Source organism: Monodelphis domestica, chromosome 3 (genome assembly GCF_027887165.1).
Source record: "Monodelphis domestica isolate mMonDom1 chromosome 3, mMonDom1.pri, whole genome shotgun sequence".
In the NCBI taxonomy this organism is placed as follows: Eukaryota; Metazoa; Chordata; class Mammalia; order Didelphimorphia; family Didelphidae; genus Monodelphis; species Monodelphis domestica.
The window spans coordinates 71902413-71922666 of NC_077229.1; the positions used below are offsets into that span (position 1 = coordinate 71902413).

The 20254-nt window shown below is 49.1% G+C and overlaps 1 protein-coding gene across 1 annotated transcript; it reads left to right on the forward strand.

Moving 5' to 3' along the window:
• Positions 1–4064: 4064 nt before the first annotated feature.
• S1PR4 (sphingosine-1-phosphate receptor 4) lies at positions 4065–7985 on the forward strand. Its single transcript, XM_001362713.5, has one exon. The coding sequence runs from the start codon at positions 4507–4509 to the stop codon at positions 5632–5634; it is 1128 nt and encodes a 375-aa protein (XP_001362750.2). The 5' UTR covers positions 4065–4506; the 3' UTR covers positions 5635–7985.
• Positions 7986–20254: the final 12269 nt, after the last annotated feature.

Here is a 20254-nt window from a genome sequence, read left to right on the forward strand (position 1 = left end):
CCCCACCCCCCATTTTGTATTATTTTTGTTAGTTTTTATTTGAATTATTTATAGAGGCAGAAGGGTATGGTAGATAGAGTCCTAGTCTGAAAGATCTAAGTTCCACATTGGACACTTAAAACTTATTTGACCTAGGACAAATCATTCAACCTCTTTTTGCCTTAATCAGTTCCCAAGACTTGTCTGCTAAATCAGATAAGTTGGAAGTACATCATAAACACTCACAGTATGTATGTTCCAACTACACATCCTTTACTATTGCATCCATTAAGAATTACTATTTATTTTGAAGATCCACTGTTTCTGGTTATTAAATAGTTTACAAAATAATGGAAACCAGGTTGATGTCTGTCCTCAGGGAGCTTACAGGGTTAACCCAGCAAGCCAGATCTAGGTAGCACCTCCCCTCCAGGGTTGTTGTGAGGATCAGATAAGATCAGTCTGTAAAGGGCTTGGCTTAGCACAAGTCTTACTTGAGACACAGCTGGTGCTTAATAAATGTGTGTTACCTTCTCCTGTACACCGAGTAAAAAGGAATTATCCAAGATAGGAATATACCAAGTCTTCCTCTTGCAGCTCTTTTTTTTTTTGTTTTGTTTCATTTTGTTTTTTTGGACCTGACGTGATTTTATTGGTATGAGAAACCCCCATAAGAAAATTCCCTCTACCAATGCAGACCCGACATTACCCTGCAACTTCAAGTTTTAAATATTGCCTAGAATCCTGAGGAGTTGTGATTAGCCCAGGGATCACACAGTCAGCATATATCAGAGGCAGGACTTGAATGCAGATCCAAGGACTCTTCTTGGTTCATTTTCCCTAGCTCTGGTTATTCTAGCCCTCTAGATAGAAATTCATTTATGGGGGTACCGAAACCACATGCTGAGGGTAGAGTGGTTTTTCTCCCCAGTTCCTATCCAAGACTAGGGGCTTCTTGAGGGCAAGGTTGGCTTTCCCCTTGAGATTAAGGTCTCTTGAAGGTCAAAGGTCCTGTCTCTATTAACAGACTGGCATCCTTCTAGCTTATCTTTCATCCCTTTGGTGGCCAGTTCATGCTTCTTCCCACAGAGGGCACTGAGCTTCCATTGTGGGTTAATTGTTCTGTGGGTTAATTGTTCCCTATGAGCCTAAAGTTAGAGCTGGGAGGGAACTTAGAACAGAGAATGTCAAAGCTGGGAGAGTCCTTAGAACAGAGAATGTCAGAGCTGGGAGAGTCCTTAGAACAGAGAATGTCAGAGCTGGGAGAGAGCTTAGAACAGAGAATGTCAGAGCTGGGAGAGACCTTAGAACAGGGAATGTCAGAGCTGGGAGAGAGCTTAGAACAGAGAATGTCAGAGCTGGGAGAGACCTTAGAACAGAAGATGTCAGAGCTGGGAGAGACCTAAGAACAAAGACTGTCAGAGCTGGGAGGGACCTTAGAACAGAGAATGTCAGAGCTGGGAGGGAGCTTAGAACAGAGAATGTCAGAGATGGGAGAGAGCTTAGAACAGAGAATGTCAGAGGTGAAAGAGTCCTTAGAACAGAGAATGTCAGAGCTGGGAGGGATCTTAGAACAGAGAATGTCAGAGCTGGGAGAGAGCTTAGAACAGAGAATGCCAGAGCTGGGAGAGTCCTTAGAACAGAGAATGTCAGAGCTGGGAGAGTCCCTAGAACAGAGAATGTCAGAGCTGGGAGAGACCTTAGAACAGAGAATGTCAGAGCTGGGAGAGACCTTAGAACAGAGAATGTCAGAGCTGGGAGAGACCTTAGAACAGAGAATGTCAGAGCTGGGAGGGAGCTTAGAACAGAGAATGTCAGAGCTGGGAGAGAGCTTAGAACAGAGAATGTCAGAGGTGAAAGAGTCCTTAGAACAGAGAATGTCAGAGCTGGGAGAGTCCTTAGAACAGAGAATGTCAAAGCTGGGAGAGTCCTTAGAACAGAGAATGTCAGAGCTGGGAGAGTCCTTAGAACAGAGAATGTCAGAGCTGGGAGAGAGCTTAGAACAGAGAATGTCAGAGCTGGGAGAGACCTTAGAACAGGGAATGTCAGAGCTGGGAGAGAGCTTAGAACAGAGAATGTCAGAGCTGGGAGAGACCTTAGAACAGAAGATGTCAGAGCTGGGAGAGACCTAAGAACAAAGACTGTCAGAGCTGGGAGGGACCTTAGAACAGAGAATGTCAGAGCTGGGAGGGAGCTTAGAACAGAGAATGTCAGAGATGGGAGAGAGCTTAGAACAGAGAATGTCAGAGGTGAAAGAGTCCTTAGAACAGAGAATGTCAGAGCTGGGAGGGATCTTAGAACAGAGAATGTCAGAGCTGGGAGAGAGCTTAGAACAGAGAATGCCAGAGCTGGGAGAGTCCTTAGAACAGAGAATGTCAGAGCTGGGAGAGTCCCTAGAACAGAGAATGTCAGAGCTGGGAGAGACCTTAGAACAGAGAATGTCAGAGCTGGGAGAGACCTTAGAACAGAGAATGTCAGAGCTGGGAGAGACCTTAGAACAGAGAATGTCAGAGCTGGGAGGGAGCTTAGAACAGAGAATGTCAGAGCTGGGAGAGAGCTTAGAACAGAGAATGTCAGAGGTGAAAGAGTCCTTAGAACAGAGAATGTCAGAGCTGGGAGAGTCCTTAGAACAGAGAATGTCAGAGCTTGGAGGGTCCTTAGAACAGAGAATGTCAGAGCTGGGAGAGACCTTAGAACAGAGAATGTCAGATCTGGGAAGGTTCTTAGAACAGAGAATGTCAGAGCTGGGAGGGAGCTTAGAACAGAGAATGTCAGAGCTGGGAGAGACCTTAGAACAGAGAATGTCAGAGCTGGGAGGGAGCTTAGAACAGAGAATGTCAGAGCTGGGAGAGTCCTTAGAACAGAGAATGTCAGAGCTGGGAGAGACCTTAGAACAGAAGATGTCAGAGCTGGGAGGGAGCTTAGAACAGAGAATGTCAGAGCTGGGAGGACCCTTAGAACACAAAATGTCAGAGCTGAGAGGGTCCTTAGAACAGGGAATGTCAGAGCTGGGAGGGAGATTAGAACAGAGAATGTCAGAGCTGGGAGGACCTTAGAACAGAGAATGTCAGAGCTGGGAGAGAGCTTAGAACAGAGAATGTCAGAGCTGGGAGAGAGCTTAGAACAGAGAATGTCAGAGCTGGGAGGGAGCTTAGAACAGGGAATGTCAGAGCTGGGAGAGACCTTAGAACAGAGAATGTCAGAGCTGGGAGAGTCCTTAGAACAGAGAATGTCAGAGCTGGGAGAGACCTTAGAACAGAAGATGTCAGAGCTGGGAGGGAGCTTAGAACAGAGAATGTCAGAGCTGGGAGAGAGCTTAGAACAGAGAATGTCAGAGCTGGGAGAGTCCTTAGAACAGAGAATGTCAGAGCTGGGAGAGAGCTTAGAACAGAAGATGTCAGAGCTGGGAGGGAGCTTAGAACAGAGAATGTCAGAGCTGGGAGAGTCCTTAGAACAGAGAATGTCAGAGCTGGGAGGGAGCTTAGAACAGAGAATGTCAGAGCTGGTAGGGAGCTTAGAATAGAGAATGTCAGAGCTGGGAGAGCCCTTAGGACAGGGAATATCAGATCTGGGAGAGTCCTTTGGACAGGGAATGTCAGAGCTGGGGTGAAGAGGTCGCAGAACACAGAATGTCAGAGCAGAGGAGAGAGGGCCCTTGGCACATAATGCCTAAGCTGAAAGAGCCCTTGGACCATAGAATGCTGGGGTTGGGAAGGTCCTTGAGATGGAGATAATAGAGTATCAAAAGGGAAGCCTGTCCAACATCCCTTCAGTTCCTGGCAGTGTCCCCCAACAGCCCCCAGTGTATCAGCATCTCTGCTTTCCTGCTCAGTGTGTGCCCCTACACCAGGGCTGTGTTTCTAGTTCTGTGGTGCCCCTTTCTGTTACTATCTACAGTGCTGGTTTCTGGGGCCTGCTGACCTGGCCTCGGTGGGGTGTGTGTAAGAGCCCCGGTCTCTCTGTCAGCAGTGCCTGTGTCCCAATTTCCCCTTCTGTGGCTTCTCGGAGCCTCAGCCCAGACCGGTGTGTGACCTGCCCCTCCTTGGCACAGGGAGTTAAGGAGGTGGGCTCTGGCTGGCTGGCTGCCCCAGGCCCATCCTTGACCTTGCTCCCGGTAAGAAGGGCTGCGTGCATGAAGGGGGGATGGAGAGGCCCCGCCTCCCTGCATCCCTAAGTACCTTAGCCTTACTTGGGCTCCTTGTCCGGCTTTAGTCCCGTCTGGGAGCCTTGGTGGGGGCCCCGGAGGTCCCTGCCTTGCTGCTCCTTCACCACAGCTGGGGTGGAGGCCCCGCGGGGCGCTGGCCCCTCCCTGCCCCTCCGCCTCACCCTTGGGGGCACTGCTCCACTGCATAACAGGAAATTTCAAACAACAGGAAACCCTGGCCTAGTCTTCGGTGCAGCTCAGGGCGGGCAGGGCACTCCACCCTGCTCGCGCCCAGACACCAGCTCTCACTGGGTGTGCGAGGGGCCCCAGGGAATAGCGCAGCCTCGTTTGCTCGTGGCCTCGGCTCGCTCCCAGGCTGGGTGATGAACCTCTCCTCTTGCTACCAGCTGGTGGACCAAGGGCACCCAGACCTCATCCTGCAGCACTACAACCACACGGGCCGCCTGGAGTTTCGGGGCCCTCCCGAAGAGGGCCTGGGCTGGCTTCGCGCCCTCTTCGTGGCCGTCAGCTGCCTCATCATCCTGGAGAACCTGCTGGTGCTGGTGGCCATCACCACTCACATGCGCTCCCGCCGCTGGGTCTACTACTGCATCGTCAACATCACGCTGAGCGACCTGCTCACCGGGGTGGCCTACCTGGCCAACATCGTGCTGTCGGGCGGCCGCACCTTCCGCCTGACGCCCGCGCGCTGGTTCCTGCGCGAGGGGCTGCTCTTCATGGCCCTGGCCGCGTCCACCTTCAGCCTCCTCTTCACGGCGGTGGAGCGCTTCGCCACCATGATGCGGCCGGTGGTGGCGCGGAGCACCAGCAAGATGGTCCGCGTGTACGGCTTCATCGGCCTCTGCTGGCTCCTGGCGCTGCTGCTGGGGCTGCTGCCTCTGCTCGGCTGGAACTGCGTCTGCGACTTCTCCAACTGCTCCAGCCTGCTGCCCCTCTACTCCAAGTGGTACATCCTCTTCTGCGTGGTCATCTTCAGCTTGATCCTGGCCTCCATCATGCTGCTCTACGGCGCCATCTTCCGCCTGGTCCGCGCCAACGGGCAGAAGGTTCCGCGAGGCCATGCCCAGTGCAAAGCGCAGCGCCTCCTGCAGACGGTGCTCATGATCCTGGTGGCCTTCCTCCTCTGCTGGGGGCCGCTCTTCGGCCTGCTCCTGGCCGACATCTTTGGCACGGCCGCCTGGGCCCAGGAGTACCTCCGCGGCATGGACTGGATCCTGACGCTGGCGGTCCTCAACTCGGCCATCAACCCTCTCATCTACTCCTTCCGCAGTCGGGAGGTGTGCCGGGCGGTCTTGGGATTCCTGTGCTGCGGCTGTCTGAGACTGGGCCTCCGGGGCCCCGGCGACTGCCTGGTCCGGGCCATGGAGACCCATTCCGTCTCCTCCACCGAAAGCTCCCTCCGGCCCCGGGACAGCCTTCGGACCTCCCGTTCTCTCAGCTTCCGGATGCGTGAGCCTCTGTCCAGCGTGTCCAGCGTGCGAAGTGTCTGAGGCTGCTGGAATCCCCCGCCCCGTCTCTGGGCCCAAACCCCTCCTCCTGCGCTTGCCTTCTGACCGTGGTCCCCCTAGGGGATGGGGCTTTGGGCCCTTGCCCAGCGGACCATTGGCCGAAGTTCCGGGCGTCGTCCCCCCTTGCCTAGTTTCCTGCAAGGGGTTTTGGGCAATGATCTGGGGTAGGGGTCGCGGGCTGGATGCCAAGGCCCTGAGGTCTTGGGCAAAGAGGATGTTGCCCCATAGAGCCCCAGGAGCCCCAGTGGCCACTGGCGGATTGCCCAGGGCAAAGATCTCCTACCTCCGAGTCTGAGGGAGTGGCTGCCGCGGGACTGGGGCTGCTGTCCGCCGCTGCCTCCCCTCGGCCCCTCCGAGCTTCTCGGGGTGACCCTGGCCTCAGTCTTGGCTCAGCACTGCCGGACTCAGTGGGCAGCTCCCAGACTGGCGCCTGGTGCTTGATGGGGACAGTGCAGAGGAGGGAAGGGAGGCAGGGTCCAGCCCTAGAGAAGGGACTAAACGCAGAGGGATGGCTTGGGGGGAGGCAGTCCTGGAGCCGGCCTTCCTGGGGGTCCTTTCTGTGAGGCACCAGCCACGTAGGTGTGTGTGTAGATCTCCGGCTTCACAGAGAAGTCCTCTTGCCATCCTTTTGCCTCTGTGGCTCTGCCCAAAGATGCTCCTCTTCCCTGTTTTTGGAAATCTCTAGGAAGGAGATTCCAGGCTTCCTGTTCCCCAAAGACCTGCAAGCAGGCTCCCGAGAGGGATATGTGTGCATGGATCCCAGGGTTGGGGCTCCCTGGGACCTCCGATGTCATCTAGGGATCACGAGTGGGGCCATGGCAAACCTGTCTGGGTTTTTGTTTTGTTTTGTTTTTTCATTTTGAAAACTGCATTTCAACTTAGTTTCCTCGGTAATCCCATGTTTCTTGCGTTACTCTTTTAAGAACACAATTCTGGGGCTAGCTACAAATGGCTCAGTGGCTTGAGAGCCAGGTTTGTAGGTGGAAGGTCTCGTGTTCAAATCTGGCCTCTCAGACCCTTCCTAGCTGTGTGACCCTGGGCAAGTCACTTCACCCCCACTGCCTAGCCTGTACCACTCTTTTGCCTTGGCACCAATACCCAGTATGGTTTCTAAAATGGAAGGTGAGGGTTTAAAAAATAAAATAAAATAAAAACTTGATTCTGAGAAAGGCTTCCCTAAGCTGCCGGCTAAAGGGATCAATAAAGGACACAAAAAAAAGAGTTAAGGATGACTGATCTCAGTAGCTGTGTGACCCTGAGCAAGTCACTTAACTCCTTTTGCCTAACCTTTGCTCTTCTGTCTTAGAGTTGTTGCAGAAAGTAAGGGGTTAAAAAAGGAATTACTGATCCAGTCCTTTTGCCTAACCTTTGCTCTTCTGTCTTAGAGTTGTTGCAGAAAGTAAGGGGTTAAAAAAGGAATTACTGATCCAGTCCTTTTGCCTAACCTTTGCTCTTCTGTCTCAGTTGATGCAGAAAGTAAGGGGTTAAAAAAGGAATTACTGATCCGGTCCCATCCCTTATGATGAGGAATGAGGTCCATGGAAAGGGAGAGCCTTGTCCAAAGTCCTATGGCTTATGTGTAACGGAGGCAAGGTCTATGAGTGTGTGCGTTAATTATGTGATCGTGTGTACTGAGAGGAGTTGAGTGAGGGCCCTCCAGATAACCGTTATCTGGGTTTTTACCAACAGAGGCTCTTCCTCTCACTTCCCTTCCTTTTCTCACCCTTCCCTCTCTTTAGTTCTGGGGGATGTGACTGCCAGCCTCAGACACGAAGACCCCTGGGCTGAGACCATTTGGAAAGGCCGCTCTCTCCGCCTCCCTGTCCCCACGATCTTTTCTTCTCACTTTTAAACATTATTTTTCGCAAGTTAAAGAGGAACTTTCAGGGAGTGCCGGGCCACGGTAGGGAGGTGGCTGCCATTTTCTGAGATGTGGAGTGTAAGGCACCATCTATAACCATTGGAGGTAGGCAGTGCAGAGCCCTGAGCCCAGATGCCAGCAGGGATGCCAGGGAAAGCTTTGCTTTCTACCCCCAGGGACCACAGTCACCCCTCACCTCCTCTTTTTGCTGATGAAGCTCCCATGGCCTCCCTCCTCCTTCTCCCATTCCCCAGCCTGCCTCTTTTCTGCATTTTCTGAGAACAATGGAAGGAGGTCTGGGTTGGCAGTCAGGAGACTTGAGTTCTAGTTTCAACTCGACCAGCAACTTGCTATTTCATCTTGGGAAAAATCTCTTCCCCTTCCTGGCCTTGAATATCCTCCTCTAGCAAATGAGAGTCCTCGCTCCCAGCTCTAATATTCTGTGTTCTAAGGGCTCTCTCGGCTCAAGGCCCCTCTTCTTTGTTCTAAGATCCCTCTCGGCGTTGACATTCTCTGTTCTAAGATCACTTTTGGCTCTGGCATACTTTGTTTTGAGGTGGTTTTTTTTAGCTGGGTGTTCTGTGGTTCTAGGTTCTAGGCATAGTGGGCATTGGAAAACAGACTGGAGATCTCCAAAGAGGTTGGAGACCATTTTCCAGGGATATTGCAGAGGGAACAAAATTTTCTCACAGAAAAACTGAACCTAACCCTTCTGGCTGAGATTCTCTGCTCCCATCCTAGAAGGGAAGCAGAGCCCCAAGTCATAGCCAATAAACATTTTCTGAAGTTTCATTCTTGATCTTGACCTTCAAGCCACCTTTTGGGTAGACCCAGACCTGTATGAAGCCCCAGAAACATCCCCTTTTCGGCTTCCCTCCCCCCACACCCATTGCCTTGGAAACAGGAAGCACAGGGCTGGTGATGGATGTGGGAGGGTATGAGGTAGTGACCGTTAAGGAGGAAATAGCTAACACCCTAGCTTTAGTACCGAGATGAGTCCTTTCTGAAAGAGATACCAGACACCAGAGAGTTGTCTCAGATGATATTGGTCATAAATATGAAGGGAGTCCCTGGTCTCCTCCTTGGGTGGGAGCCAGCTGCATTTCTACCAGGAAGATATGGAAAAGTGTTGAGTGTTTTTTGTTTTTCAAACCTTTACCTTCAGCCTTAGAATCCAAGGCAGGAGAGCCCTAAGGGCCAGGAAATGGGGTCAAGTGACTTGCTCAGGGTCACCCAGCTAGGAAGTGCCTGAGGCCAGATTTGAACCCAGGACGTCCCATCTCTGGGCTTGGCTCTCAATTCACTGAGCCGCCCAGCTGTCCCCAAGTGTTTGTTATTAAGAGCCTATATTCTAGAGTTATCAGTGCTGGCCCCTCCTAATCCAGTGCATTGAGTGCATTCCTCTTCTGGAGGACTCACAGGAGGGTGACCTCATAGAAGGACTCTGAGCTCCACAAGGCACGCACAGCATCTTGGCTGAGATTTTGTGTTTGGAGAGATCCCCAATCTCTTCACTTTTACATACTTGAAGATCATCAATATAGAACTCCAAGGGATGAATCCAGTGAAGAGACTGGAGCCCAGAGGCAGGGAATCACTGGCCCAAAGACCCAAGACTCAAGTCTTCTGACTCTAACTCCCTCCGGCAGTGTCCAACATTGGATTCTACACAAAAGAAGCCTTTTTTTCAGATCTCAAATTTTATTTAAATTTTCAATGAACAAACATTTATTTTCTCTCCTTCCTCCTCCTCCACCCCATTTAAAAGAAAAAAAAAACAACTTTTGTAACACATGTAGTACGGTTATCCTTTAATAGGCAAGCAAAACAAATGTCTACATTATATAGGAAGATCTTACTAAATGGTTGTTTAATGGCTAGATGGATGGGGAGATGGATAGGGAATAGGTAGATGGATGGATGAATGGATGATGGATGGATAGATGGATAAGGGATGGATGGATGGATAAGGGATGGGTGGATGGATGGATGATGGATGGATAAGGGATGGATGGATGGATAAGGGATGGGCGGATGAATGGATAAGGAATGGATAGATGTATAAGGGATGGATGGATGGATAAGGGATGGATGGATGGATGGATGGATAAGGGATGGATGGATGGATGGATAAGGGATGGATGATGGATGGATAAGGGATGGATGGATGGATAAGGGATGGGCAGATGAATGGATAAGGAATGGATAGATGTATAAGGGATGAATGGATGGATAAGGGATGGATGGATGGATGGATGGATAAGGGATGGATGATGGATGGAGAGATGGATAAGGGATGGATGGATGGATAAGGGATGGATGGATGAATAGACGATGGATGGATGAGTGGGGCATAGATCAATGGATGGGTGGAAGGGTGGTGGATGAACGCCTGGATGAAGGGATGAAAAGGAGGCAGCATGAGACAATGGAAGGATCACTGGGTTTAAAGTCTGAAGGCCTGCCACCCCTGTGACCTTTAAGCAAATGCCTTAACCCAGTGATGGCAAACCTTTCAGAGATCCAGTGCCCAAACTGCAATCCTCACACCATATGTGAACCCCCTGCCTTACCCCAGACAGGGGAGGGAGGAAGTGCTCTCATTGGACTGCCAGGCAGAGAGGCAGGTGATGGGAGAAATGTTCTCAGGTGTGTGGAGAAGGGGAGGGGAGCAACCCCTCCAACACTCATGACGTAGATTTTCCAACACAGCCTTAACCTTTAAGGATCTCAGTTTTTTCCTCTATAAAATGAGGTGGTTGGGGTGCAGTTAGGTAGCACAGTGAATAGAGTGCTAGGCCTGGAGACTGAAGGGCTTGGGTTCAAATTTGGCCTCAGACACTTCCTAGCTGTGTTACCCTGGGCAAGTCCCATAACCCCCATTGCCTCATCCTTGGCACTCTTCTATCTTAGAATTAATACTAAGACAGAAGGTAAGGCTTTAAAAACAGATGAGGTGGTTGGTTGTTCTGAATTTTAATTTGGAATTATTCAAGAAAAGGGACTCAATGATCCGTCCCCGTTGAGGCAGCATCCTAACTATTGGGTATCTGTCCCTAAGAAAATCAAAGACAGAAGCAAAGATCCCACATATGCTAAAATATTGACATCCATTTCCTTTGTGGTAGTAAAGCCTGGAGAATGACGTGGAGGTCATCCATTGGAGAGTGGCTCAAAAAGAAGAGGGCGAGCAAACGGATGAAATATTGTTTTGCAGTAAGGAACAATGAATCTAAAGAATTCAAAGAAATATGATAACAGCTAAAAATAATGGCTGCCATTGATCTGGTGCTTCAAGGCTTGCAAAGCATTTTACATATTCCTCTTTGATAATATATCAGAAGAGTTCTATGGCGTGCTGCAGAGTGCCATTAGGAAGACCAAAGAGAACAATATCCTCCCTGGCTATATCGGCGTAAATGAAACGATTGCTAAAGGAAGCTGACTTCTGAGTGACCGAAAAAAGGAAGATCCCCAAGAACAAATAGTGAAACCTCTCTCTCGTCTCCCAGAAAAAGGTGGGGGACTACCGGGATGAAATAGCGTTTATATTGTCTGATCCAGTCTTGGGCGTTGGGTATCTTAGATGGTTTCTTTGTCAGAGGGAGTGGGGAAGTGGGGAAGGGGAGGTGTATGGGCAAAACGGATGAAAACAAAACACTGACAAAATGTAGTAAATAAGCTTATGTAACAGTAAATACAGTAGTATGTAAAATGAGAGGCTTGAACTAGGTGATCCCTAAGGCCTCCCCCTCCCCAATGGGGCAGCTAGAGTGGATAGAGTGCTAGGCCTGAAGCCAGGAGGACCTGGGTTTAAATCTGGCATTAGATACTTCCTAGCTATGTGACAAATCACTCAACCCTGTTTGCCTCAGTTTCCTCAACTGTAAAATGAACCAGAGAAGGATATGGCAACTCCCTCCTGTATCTTTGACAAGAAAACCACCAAATAGGGTCACAAAGAGTTAAACAAGACTAAAACAAGGTCACTAATAGCTTTCAATTGAAGATCCTGTAGAAACAGGCTCAGTTACTGGCCAGTGTTTCTCAGCCTGTGGGGAACTTTGTCTGATAATGGAATGGCCCTCTTCTAGGGGGAGTGAGCTCCCCATTCTTGAAGGTCTTCAAGCAGAGCCTGGATGACCACTGTTCCAGGATGTTCTGAAAGAAATCCGTTGGGGCTGAACTCGACTTTTGAGATCTTTCTCAGTTATGGGGAAATGCTAGAATTTTTGTGTTCTTTTTAGCAAAGGAGAGTGGGCTAACCCAGGGATCCTATTTTCTTGTTTTTTCTGAGATCAAATGAGATCATATTTGTAGAAAGTACTTGGCACAGCCTGTGCTCTCCCTACTCACTCACCCTCGCTCCCCTCCTGGCTGGGCCTTCCCTCCTCTGATGAATAAATGGATCTTTTTGTGCTACCATGGAAAGAATGAGCGATTTGGAATCAGAGGAATCACGTTCAAATGAAGCCACATCGAGTTATGATTTGTGCTAACGTTTCCTCGTCTCTAACCGAGGAGATTGGATGAGATGATCTCTAAGGTCTCTTTCACCTCTGACATTGACGATTCTTGAATCCTTTGGCCACTTCATACCATGAAGAGTAAAGTCGGGTACCCTTAGTGCTGAAGGACTTAAGAAGAAGATGGGGGCAGCTGGGTGGCTCAGTAGATAGAGAGGCAGGCTTAGAGACAAGGAGTCTTGAGTTCAAATCTGCCCTCAGACACTTCCCCCATTGCCTAGCCCTTACCACTCTTCTGCCTTGGTACCAATGCATATATAGTATTGACTCTAAGGTGGAAGGCAAGGGGTTAAAAAGAAAAAGTATTTGTCAGTTGCCCACTCTGTGCCAGGCATTTTATTGGGCAGGAGTCCTTCAACTTTTTACATTTAATTCTAATAATAATTAAACTATACAATAGCACAGACTATAATAATTATTATATAGCCCTTTATGGTTTTCAAAGCACTTCATACATTTTATCTCATTCAATCCTCACAACAACCCTGTGGCTGGTAGGTATTATTATTATTACTTTCATTGTTGAGTCATTTTTCAGATGTATCCAACTCTTTGGGGTTTTCTTGGCAAAAGACCTGGAGTGGTTGGCCAGTTCCTTTTCTAGATCATTTTACAGATGAGGAAACCAAGGCAAATAGGCAAGTAAGTGTCCAGGGGGCCCAGCCAGAAAGTGTCTAAGGTCAAATCTAAAGTCAGGAAGAGGAGTCTTCATGACTCCAGACCCATGTTCTAGCCACTGTGCCACCTCGCTGCATTTATTATGAATGATGACATATTTGTTTCATATTATATATGATATACCAATAGAAGTATTATAGTGAGTTGATAATATGTATTATTCCCATTTTATAGTTGAGGAAACTGAGGCAGACAGAAGTTAAGTGACTTGCCTAGGGTTCCGGAGCTAGGAAAAAGTTGAGATTGGATTGAAGCTTAGGCTTTCCTGAGTTCCAAGTCCAGTGATACGCCCCAACCCACCCACATGCCTTAACTAAGAGAATACAATGTGTTCATGATAAATTCATGAAGAATGTATAAAAAATAAATGGAGAGAAATTGTAGCAAGAGGAGGCGAGAGGGCCTTGGCCACTGTCGTTGGGCAGTCCCAACATGGAGGGTGGGACGTGGGAATGAGAAGCGGCTGGTACACAAGAAGAGGACCATGACAGAAGGCAGGCAGGAAGCGGAGGGAGAAGAGCGAATCTGGAAGGGGGGGATGGTCAGCTCTGCCAGACACTGCAGAGGGGTCAGGAGAAGGAGGCTCATTCAAACGGTGGGGACAGAAACCAGACAGCAGGAATTGAGAAATGGGCGGGAAGGTGAGAAAGTGAAGGACTCTGGGCAGCGGTTTTTTCCCTCGAAGTTTCACAATGAAAGAAACAGGCATAAGATGACTCCAGGAGACACAAGAGTCAAATGAAGATCTTTTAATGATGGCGGCAGGTTTGGCCCTATTTCTAAAAGGCAGGGAAGACAATAGAGGATCTGGATGAGATAGAAACAGGGAGTGGACCTGCAAAGAGTTCATTGGTAGAGGGAACAAATGGATGAGGAAGTTCCATCTACTAAGTCAAGCTGACAGCTTCTCTGAAATCTATAGTGGGAGAAAGTAAGGTCTCTGAGAGGGTTCACCAGCCAGCATTCGTCCGAGGTAGGACTGGAACCCAGGGCTTCCTAGTTCTGAGGCTGGTTCTATGGCTCCTGCATCATGACGAAAGGGAGATGGGTAATTAGGGAGGGAAAGGTGATCAAAAGGGCAAGTTCTTGGGGGAGGCAAAAAGGATGGGACCCAAACTGGGATGCAGGGGCAAATGTTCAATAGCAGCCTCTCTCCCCAAAAATGTACACAGGAAAAACTTTGTCTTCTCCATCATTAACATTCCCTTAAACCCTTTCATAAGCCTAGTCAATGAATAACAAAAAATTGCACCCATTTGTACCATATGGCCTTCTCCAAAGTATAATTGCTCACATTAAAAAGTTAACAATTGGGGACAGCTTGGTAGCACAGTGGGTAGAGTGCCAAGCTTGGAGTCAGGAGGACATGAGGAGAGATTTGGGACAGGCTTCATTCAATGGTTATGGATGCATTATAGATATTATTAACTATGTGACCTTGGGCAAGTCACTTAATCTCAGTTGCCCGGTCCTTACCACTCTTTTAGAATTTTTTTTTTAACCCTTACCTTCTATCTTTGAATAGATACTAAGTGTTTGTTGCAAGGCAGAAGAGTGGTAAAAGCTAGACAACTGGGGACTGAGATGGGAGGAACTGGGTTCAAATCTAGCCTCAGATACTTCCTATCTGTGTGACCCTGGGCAAGTCACTTACCTCCCCCCGCCCCCAGTTGCCTAGCCCTGATTGCTCTTCTGCGTTGGAACCAATACGCAGTATTGATTCTAAGATACGGTAAGGAGGTTTAGAAAAAGAGCTAAGCAAGACTTGCACAGCTAGGAAGTATCTGAAGTCAGGACTTCCCACTCCACTGAGCCACTAGCTGCCCCTCTGTTTTAGAACTGATACTAAGGCAGAAGGGAAAGTTGAAAAAAAACACAGTTGGTCAGGATGAATTGGCTCAAGCACACCCCAGACCGAGAGCACAAGGTGAGACGTTGGCACTGCCAAGAACGAGGGTTCTCTGTTCCTTCGAGACGAGCCCAGAGGGGGAGAGAGGGCAGGATGTCGCTGAGGGGACGGGAAGTACAGAAGTGGGGAGACTTCCCCCCCATTAATTTTTCCAGCCAAGTAAGAGATGTCCTCTAACGAGGGGAGGAGCCGCATGGAGTGTTTGAGGAGTGTCAGGGAGAGTCAGCCAGGGGAGATGAAAAGGGTGGTGGGCAGAGGGGAGGAGGACCCAAAGCATGTTGGGTCACATCCGTGTGGGGTGAACCTGGCTCCTCTCCTGGCATTTGCCAGCAAGAGAGCAGAAGCAGAGAGTTGACTAGATGCTTGGAGGGATCCAAGGAAAGGAATGAGAGGGCCGTGGAACTTAAGGGTAGGGCACAATGTAGAGCTGAACCAGAGGCCTGGAGAGTTTTTGGAGGGAGGAAAGTGAGACCATCAAGATTCAAGAAGGGGCTGAACGACTGGAGGCTGAGGAAGAATAGTTTAGGCACCAGGAGAAGCTGAATGAAGGCAGCACGGTGTAGTGGAGAGAACAAGGAGATCTGGGTTTGAATCCTCCCTCAGAAGCTATCGGTGTGACCATAAGCAAGTCATTTAACCTTTTGGGGCTTCCGTTTCCTCATCTGTAGGACGAGGGGAGTTGTACATGAAGGCTCCTTTCTGACTTAAATTCATGGTTCTATGACAGAATTATGGTCACATAGTAGGGGACTGGGCAGCGAGGGGCTGGTCCTAGAGTCAGGAAAACTCATCTCCCTGAGTTTGAATATGGCCTCAGACTAGCTGTATGGCCCTGGGCAAGTCATTTCATCCTGTTTGCCTCAATATCCTCGTCTGTCCAGGGAGCTGGAGAAGGAAATGGAAACCCACTCCAGTATCTGTTATAAAGTAAGGAAGCCCGATTGACAGATCGCCTGGAGAAGCAGCAGGGGAAGGGAGAAGAATTCTGTCCGTTCTGAGAGCTGCCTGGAACTTTGGATAGGAGGACTTACTTCCAGCCTGGGAAGTGAAGAGGGAAGGTGGTTTTTCTGGCAGCGGACAGGAGCCCATCCAGGCCTTCTGGGACCCTCAAATACCTTCACTGGGGGCCAACCGTCATCTGTGGGCTTCTCAACAGGGATCTTGTTGGACTCACTCTGGTTTTGAGCCACCTGATCCACCTCCCTGATTTCTCTCTTATTTACCCCTTTGGGATGGAACTTGGGATTTAGTTAAGCATAGAAGCAGTCGGTGGAGAAAGAGGCCAAGGCTCAGTGGCTGCTGGCCCCCAGACTCTGGAAAGCCAGTCTGCCGGGGGGCAACCTTTAGGGCTCCCCTTCGGCCGCCTCCCTTTCCCCCTCATACCTTGGCCATCACCTGCTCCAAATAACCTCAGTGAACCATTTGGAAATATTTAGACTTTGGCTTTGGGTTTGTCTTAGGGATCAAGTTCTCGCAAGGAGAGAACCTGTGACTCAGGATCTCTGATCAAGGAAGCCGCCACCGTTTCCTTGGCAGCTAAACCCCTGGGGGCTGGCGGTTGATGCCCCCTTGGGAGGTGGAAATTCCCAAGGGTAGTCTTGTCTCACAGAGACAGTGCTGACCTCCCCTGTTACAGGGAGACACAGGGTCACCTCACTGAATCAAATCCCTCTCCAGGGCCCTCTCCTCCATTTCTCCAACAGCATCCCCCTGGCTCACCTCTCCCCATAAGTAACGGAGGAGGAAGCCAATCCCTTCACTCTCCTTCCTCCTCCTTCCCTTCCTCCCTCCCTTACCCTGTGAAGAAAATTCCAAAAAGGAGTCACAAAGAGTCAGACATGACTGAAACAACTGCACTTCGATCACAAAGGGGGGAAATTGGTCTCCGCCAAGGATATGTGGATAAATGTTTACTAACCCAGATTTCTAGGGGGTAGCTGGTAGCTCAGTGGATGGTGTAAAGATTAAAAATTAGGGGAGACTGAGGCAGGTAGAAATTAGTTTCTCTCTGCAAGGAGTATTATATTTTTTAGAGGTTTATTAAGGATGAAGGATTAAAGAATATACAAGTAAGAAACACGTGCCTAGGCCAGAGGTCTAGACAAAATAACCTCACATCATGGAAGAGACGCCTCTGCTCCAAAACAGAAGTCCAAAAGAGCCCCCAAAACCTTTGCCATCAGCTTAAATCCTTCCTCGATCTCGGCCCACCTCAGAATTCCCGTGAGATTACAAAGCATCTTGGGGAAGTGGAGCAAAGGCTTGTGAGGATTGTAGTCTTGTATTCGAGTCTATTTTTTACAATGGAGAGCCAGGCCTAGAGATGGGAAGTCCTAGGTTCAAATCTGACCTCAGACACTTCCCAGCTGTGTTACCCTGGGCAAGTCACTTGACCCCCATTGCCTAGCCCTTACCACTCTTCTGCCTTACAACCAATACTCAATATATATATTTTTTAACCTTTACCTTCTTAGAATCAATGCTAAGTACTGGGTTCAAATCTGACCTCAGACTCTTCCTAGCTGTGTGACCCTGGGTAAGTCACTTGACCCCCAGTGCCTAGTCCTTACCACTCTTCTGCCTTGAAGCCAATACACAGTATTGACTCCAAGATGGAAGGTAAGAGTTATTAAAAAAAATAACTGAGGTTTCTGGGGAAAAAAGAATCAAGTCCAGTTAGTTCAAGCTGGCTCCAGCGCACCCCTATCCCCATCCTCCCTCTAAATCAAAAGAAGATATATTAGTGTCTCCTTACCTGGTCTCTGTGATTACATCCTGAGGCAAACCAACTCTCGGCAGTCAGAGGAACTTCAGAGTTATGGCTTAGGAAGGAGGAATGCTTGTAGATGATAAATGGGCTCAAGGGCATGTGACCTTCCCTGTGTGAAGCCGAGGTGCAAAACTTCAGATGCCAAAGAGGATGCCCCATTTGATCCTAGAATAGGGAGCCCCTAGTATTTATTGAGTAGTGGGGGGAGACACTCAGACCTGCACTTAAAAACCCAACAACCCTTGCCTTCTGTCTTAGAGCAAAAAGGGCTGGGCCAGGGGTCCCCAAACACCTGCGGCCCCCTGAGGCCATGTATCCGGCCCCCAGCCCACTTCCGGAAGGGGCACCTCTTTCATTGGTGGTCAGTGAGAGGAGCACTGTGTGTGGCGGTGCCACAGTACTACTTCTGGTGGCTGCACAGAGTGGCCATCTGGGGGAGGGGATTCCGCACTGTGTATACTGCCACCAGGTTGGGGTTAGGGTTAGCTTTTTATAGTCCGGCCCTCCAATGGTCTGAGGGACAGTGAACTGGCCCCCAGTGTAAAAAGTTTGGGGACCCCTGGGCTGGGCAATGGAAGTGAAGTGACTTGCCCAGGATCACACAACTAGGAAGTGTCTGAGGTCAGATTTGAACCCAGGATCTCCCAGCTCCAGGCTTGGTGCTCTATCCACTGAGCCACCCAGTTGCACATGTGGGCCCTCCCCCCACTTTTTTGGAAAATCTATTTAACAGCTGAGAAGAGATTTGAGACAGGGAGACCAACCAGGACTCTGAGAAGACATTGTAGCATGAAAGTGCAATGTAACAATACTCATTCAGCCGAGCTTCAAATTGCTTTATAGGAGATGTAAGCCACAACTTCCCTGGTAGAGTGGTGCCCAGCTGTAATCCAGTAATTAGGGAGCCTGAGGCTGGTGGATTTCTTGAGCTCTGGAGCTGCAGTGGCTTATACCAAACGGGTGTCCACACTGAATCTGGAGAGAAGGAAGAAAGAAAAAGATGGAAAGAAAGGAAGAAAGAAAAAGAAAGGAAGAAGGAAAGAAGGAAAGGAAGAGGCAAAGAGAAAGAAGTAAAGAAAGAGAAAGAAAAAGAAAGGGAGGAAGGGAGGAAGAAGAGAAGGAGGGAAAGAAGAAAGGAAAAAAGGAAGAAAGGAAGGGAGAAAGAGAGAAAGAAGGAAAGAAAGGAAGAGACAAAGAGAAAGAAGGAAAGGAAGAAATAGAACAGGTCCAAGCTATGAAATGATCAGGGGCAGTGTGGGTCTGTGAGTAGCCCGAACCCTTCCAGCCTGGGTGAGAGAGGGAGGCTCAGCCTCCTGGGACCATAGAGTGGTTCTGCTGTCACTGAATTGCGTTTCGAGTCTTTTCTGTCGGTGCATGCTCATGAGTGTTCTAGGTTTAATATTCCTCTGCATGTAGGAGATAAAATACCTGTCCCATACCAGATTCACGGTATGCTGAGCATCTTTGTCCCACTGCCTTTGGGAAGACCCTAGACATGAGCCCAAACCTAAACCTAAGCGATTTTCCCCTGGCGGGCTGGAGTGGGGACCTAAATGAGCCAGTGTGAGCCAAGGGGAGCCTCTCGGGGGAGCCCACACTTCCCCAGGACTGAAGCGGGTCTGGACCACACACCTGGGCCCAGAGAACACAGGCTTCTTGATGGAAAGGGCATCCCCTCATGCCCTGGGCACAGCTGCTGTTTCTCGTAGAAATTAATCAACTAGGCTCGTTGGTCATTGGCTCCCCCTGGTGGCCATCATGGGTGAGTCCCTGGTCAACTGAGAACCTGTCCTGGAGACATGGGCCTCCGTTATCAGGGTGGTTCTTAGCTGGAACGTTGCAAGACAGCATTGATTCAGGGGTGCTTAGTGCAGAGAGAGCCAGGGCTGGAGACAGGAGGTCCTGGGTTGAAAAATGGCCTCCCAAGTCACTTAACCCCCACTGCCCAGCCCTTACCACTCTTCTGCCTTGGAACCAATACACAGTATGGATTCCAAGATGGAAGGTAAGCGTTTAAAAAAAAAAAAGTGGCTTCGGATACTTCCTAGCTGTGTGACCCTGGGCAAGTCACTTCACCTCCATTGCTTAGCCCTTACCACTCTTCTGCCTTGGAACCAACAGATAAAGTTTTATTTTTAAAAACTATTTATTGGGGAATAGAATGCCAGACCTGGAGTCAGGAGGATCAGGGTTCCAATCTGGTCTCTGATACATTCTATGGGTGTGACCCTGAGCAAGTCACTTAACCTGTTTGCCTAGCCCTTACCCTTCTGCCTTAAAATTGAAAGGACAAAGGTAAGAGTTAAAAAAACAAAAACAAGAAAAAACCAGCTTATTGACTTGTCTGAAACACTTCCCTTCTCTTCTTAATCCTAGCCCCAGTTCTGTGTGATCTGAGGAGTTACCTTCCCCACTCTGTGTCCATAAGATGGGAGGAGGGATTGCCATCCCCAATATTTTTCTCCCTCATCAAGACTAAATATCCTATTATAAATGTACAACCCAGTGGAATCACTCGTCAACTCCGGGAGGGGAGAGGGAGACAAGAATCATGGAGTCATGGGAAAAAATAGAAGCAGAAAAAAAAGACAAACTAGCTGAAAGATTTCTGACATGCCTCCCTCAGAATTCCCCAGGGACACATTCTGTCCCTCATTCTCCTCCTTTTCCCCTATTCTTTCTTCTTCTTCTCTCTCTTTTTTGCTGTGTGAATACATATTAAGTGACTAATATTTGGTAAGCTGCAAGTATTGGTTCTGAGATGGAAGGTGCAGGTTTAAAAAAAGATGGCGGTGTTTAGTGGAGACTTAAAGGGAGCCAGAGAGGTAATCAGGTCACAGGAGGGAGAATGTTCCAGG

What these genes read in the sequence shown, in the direction of transcription:
- S1PR4 (XM_001362713.5), top strand. Translation starts at nt 4,507, where the DNA reads ATGAACCTCTCCTCTTGCTACCAGCTGGTGGACCAAGGGCACCCAGAC.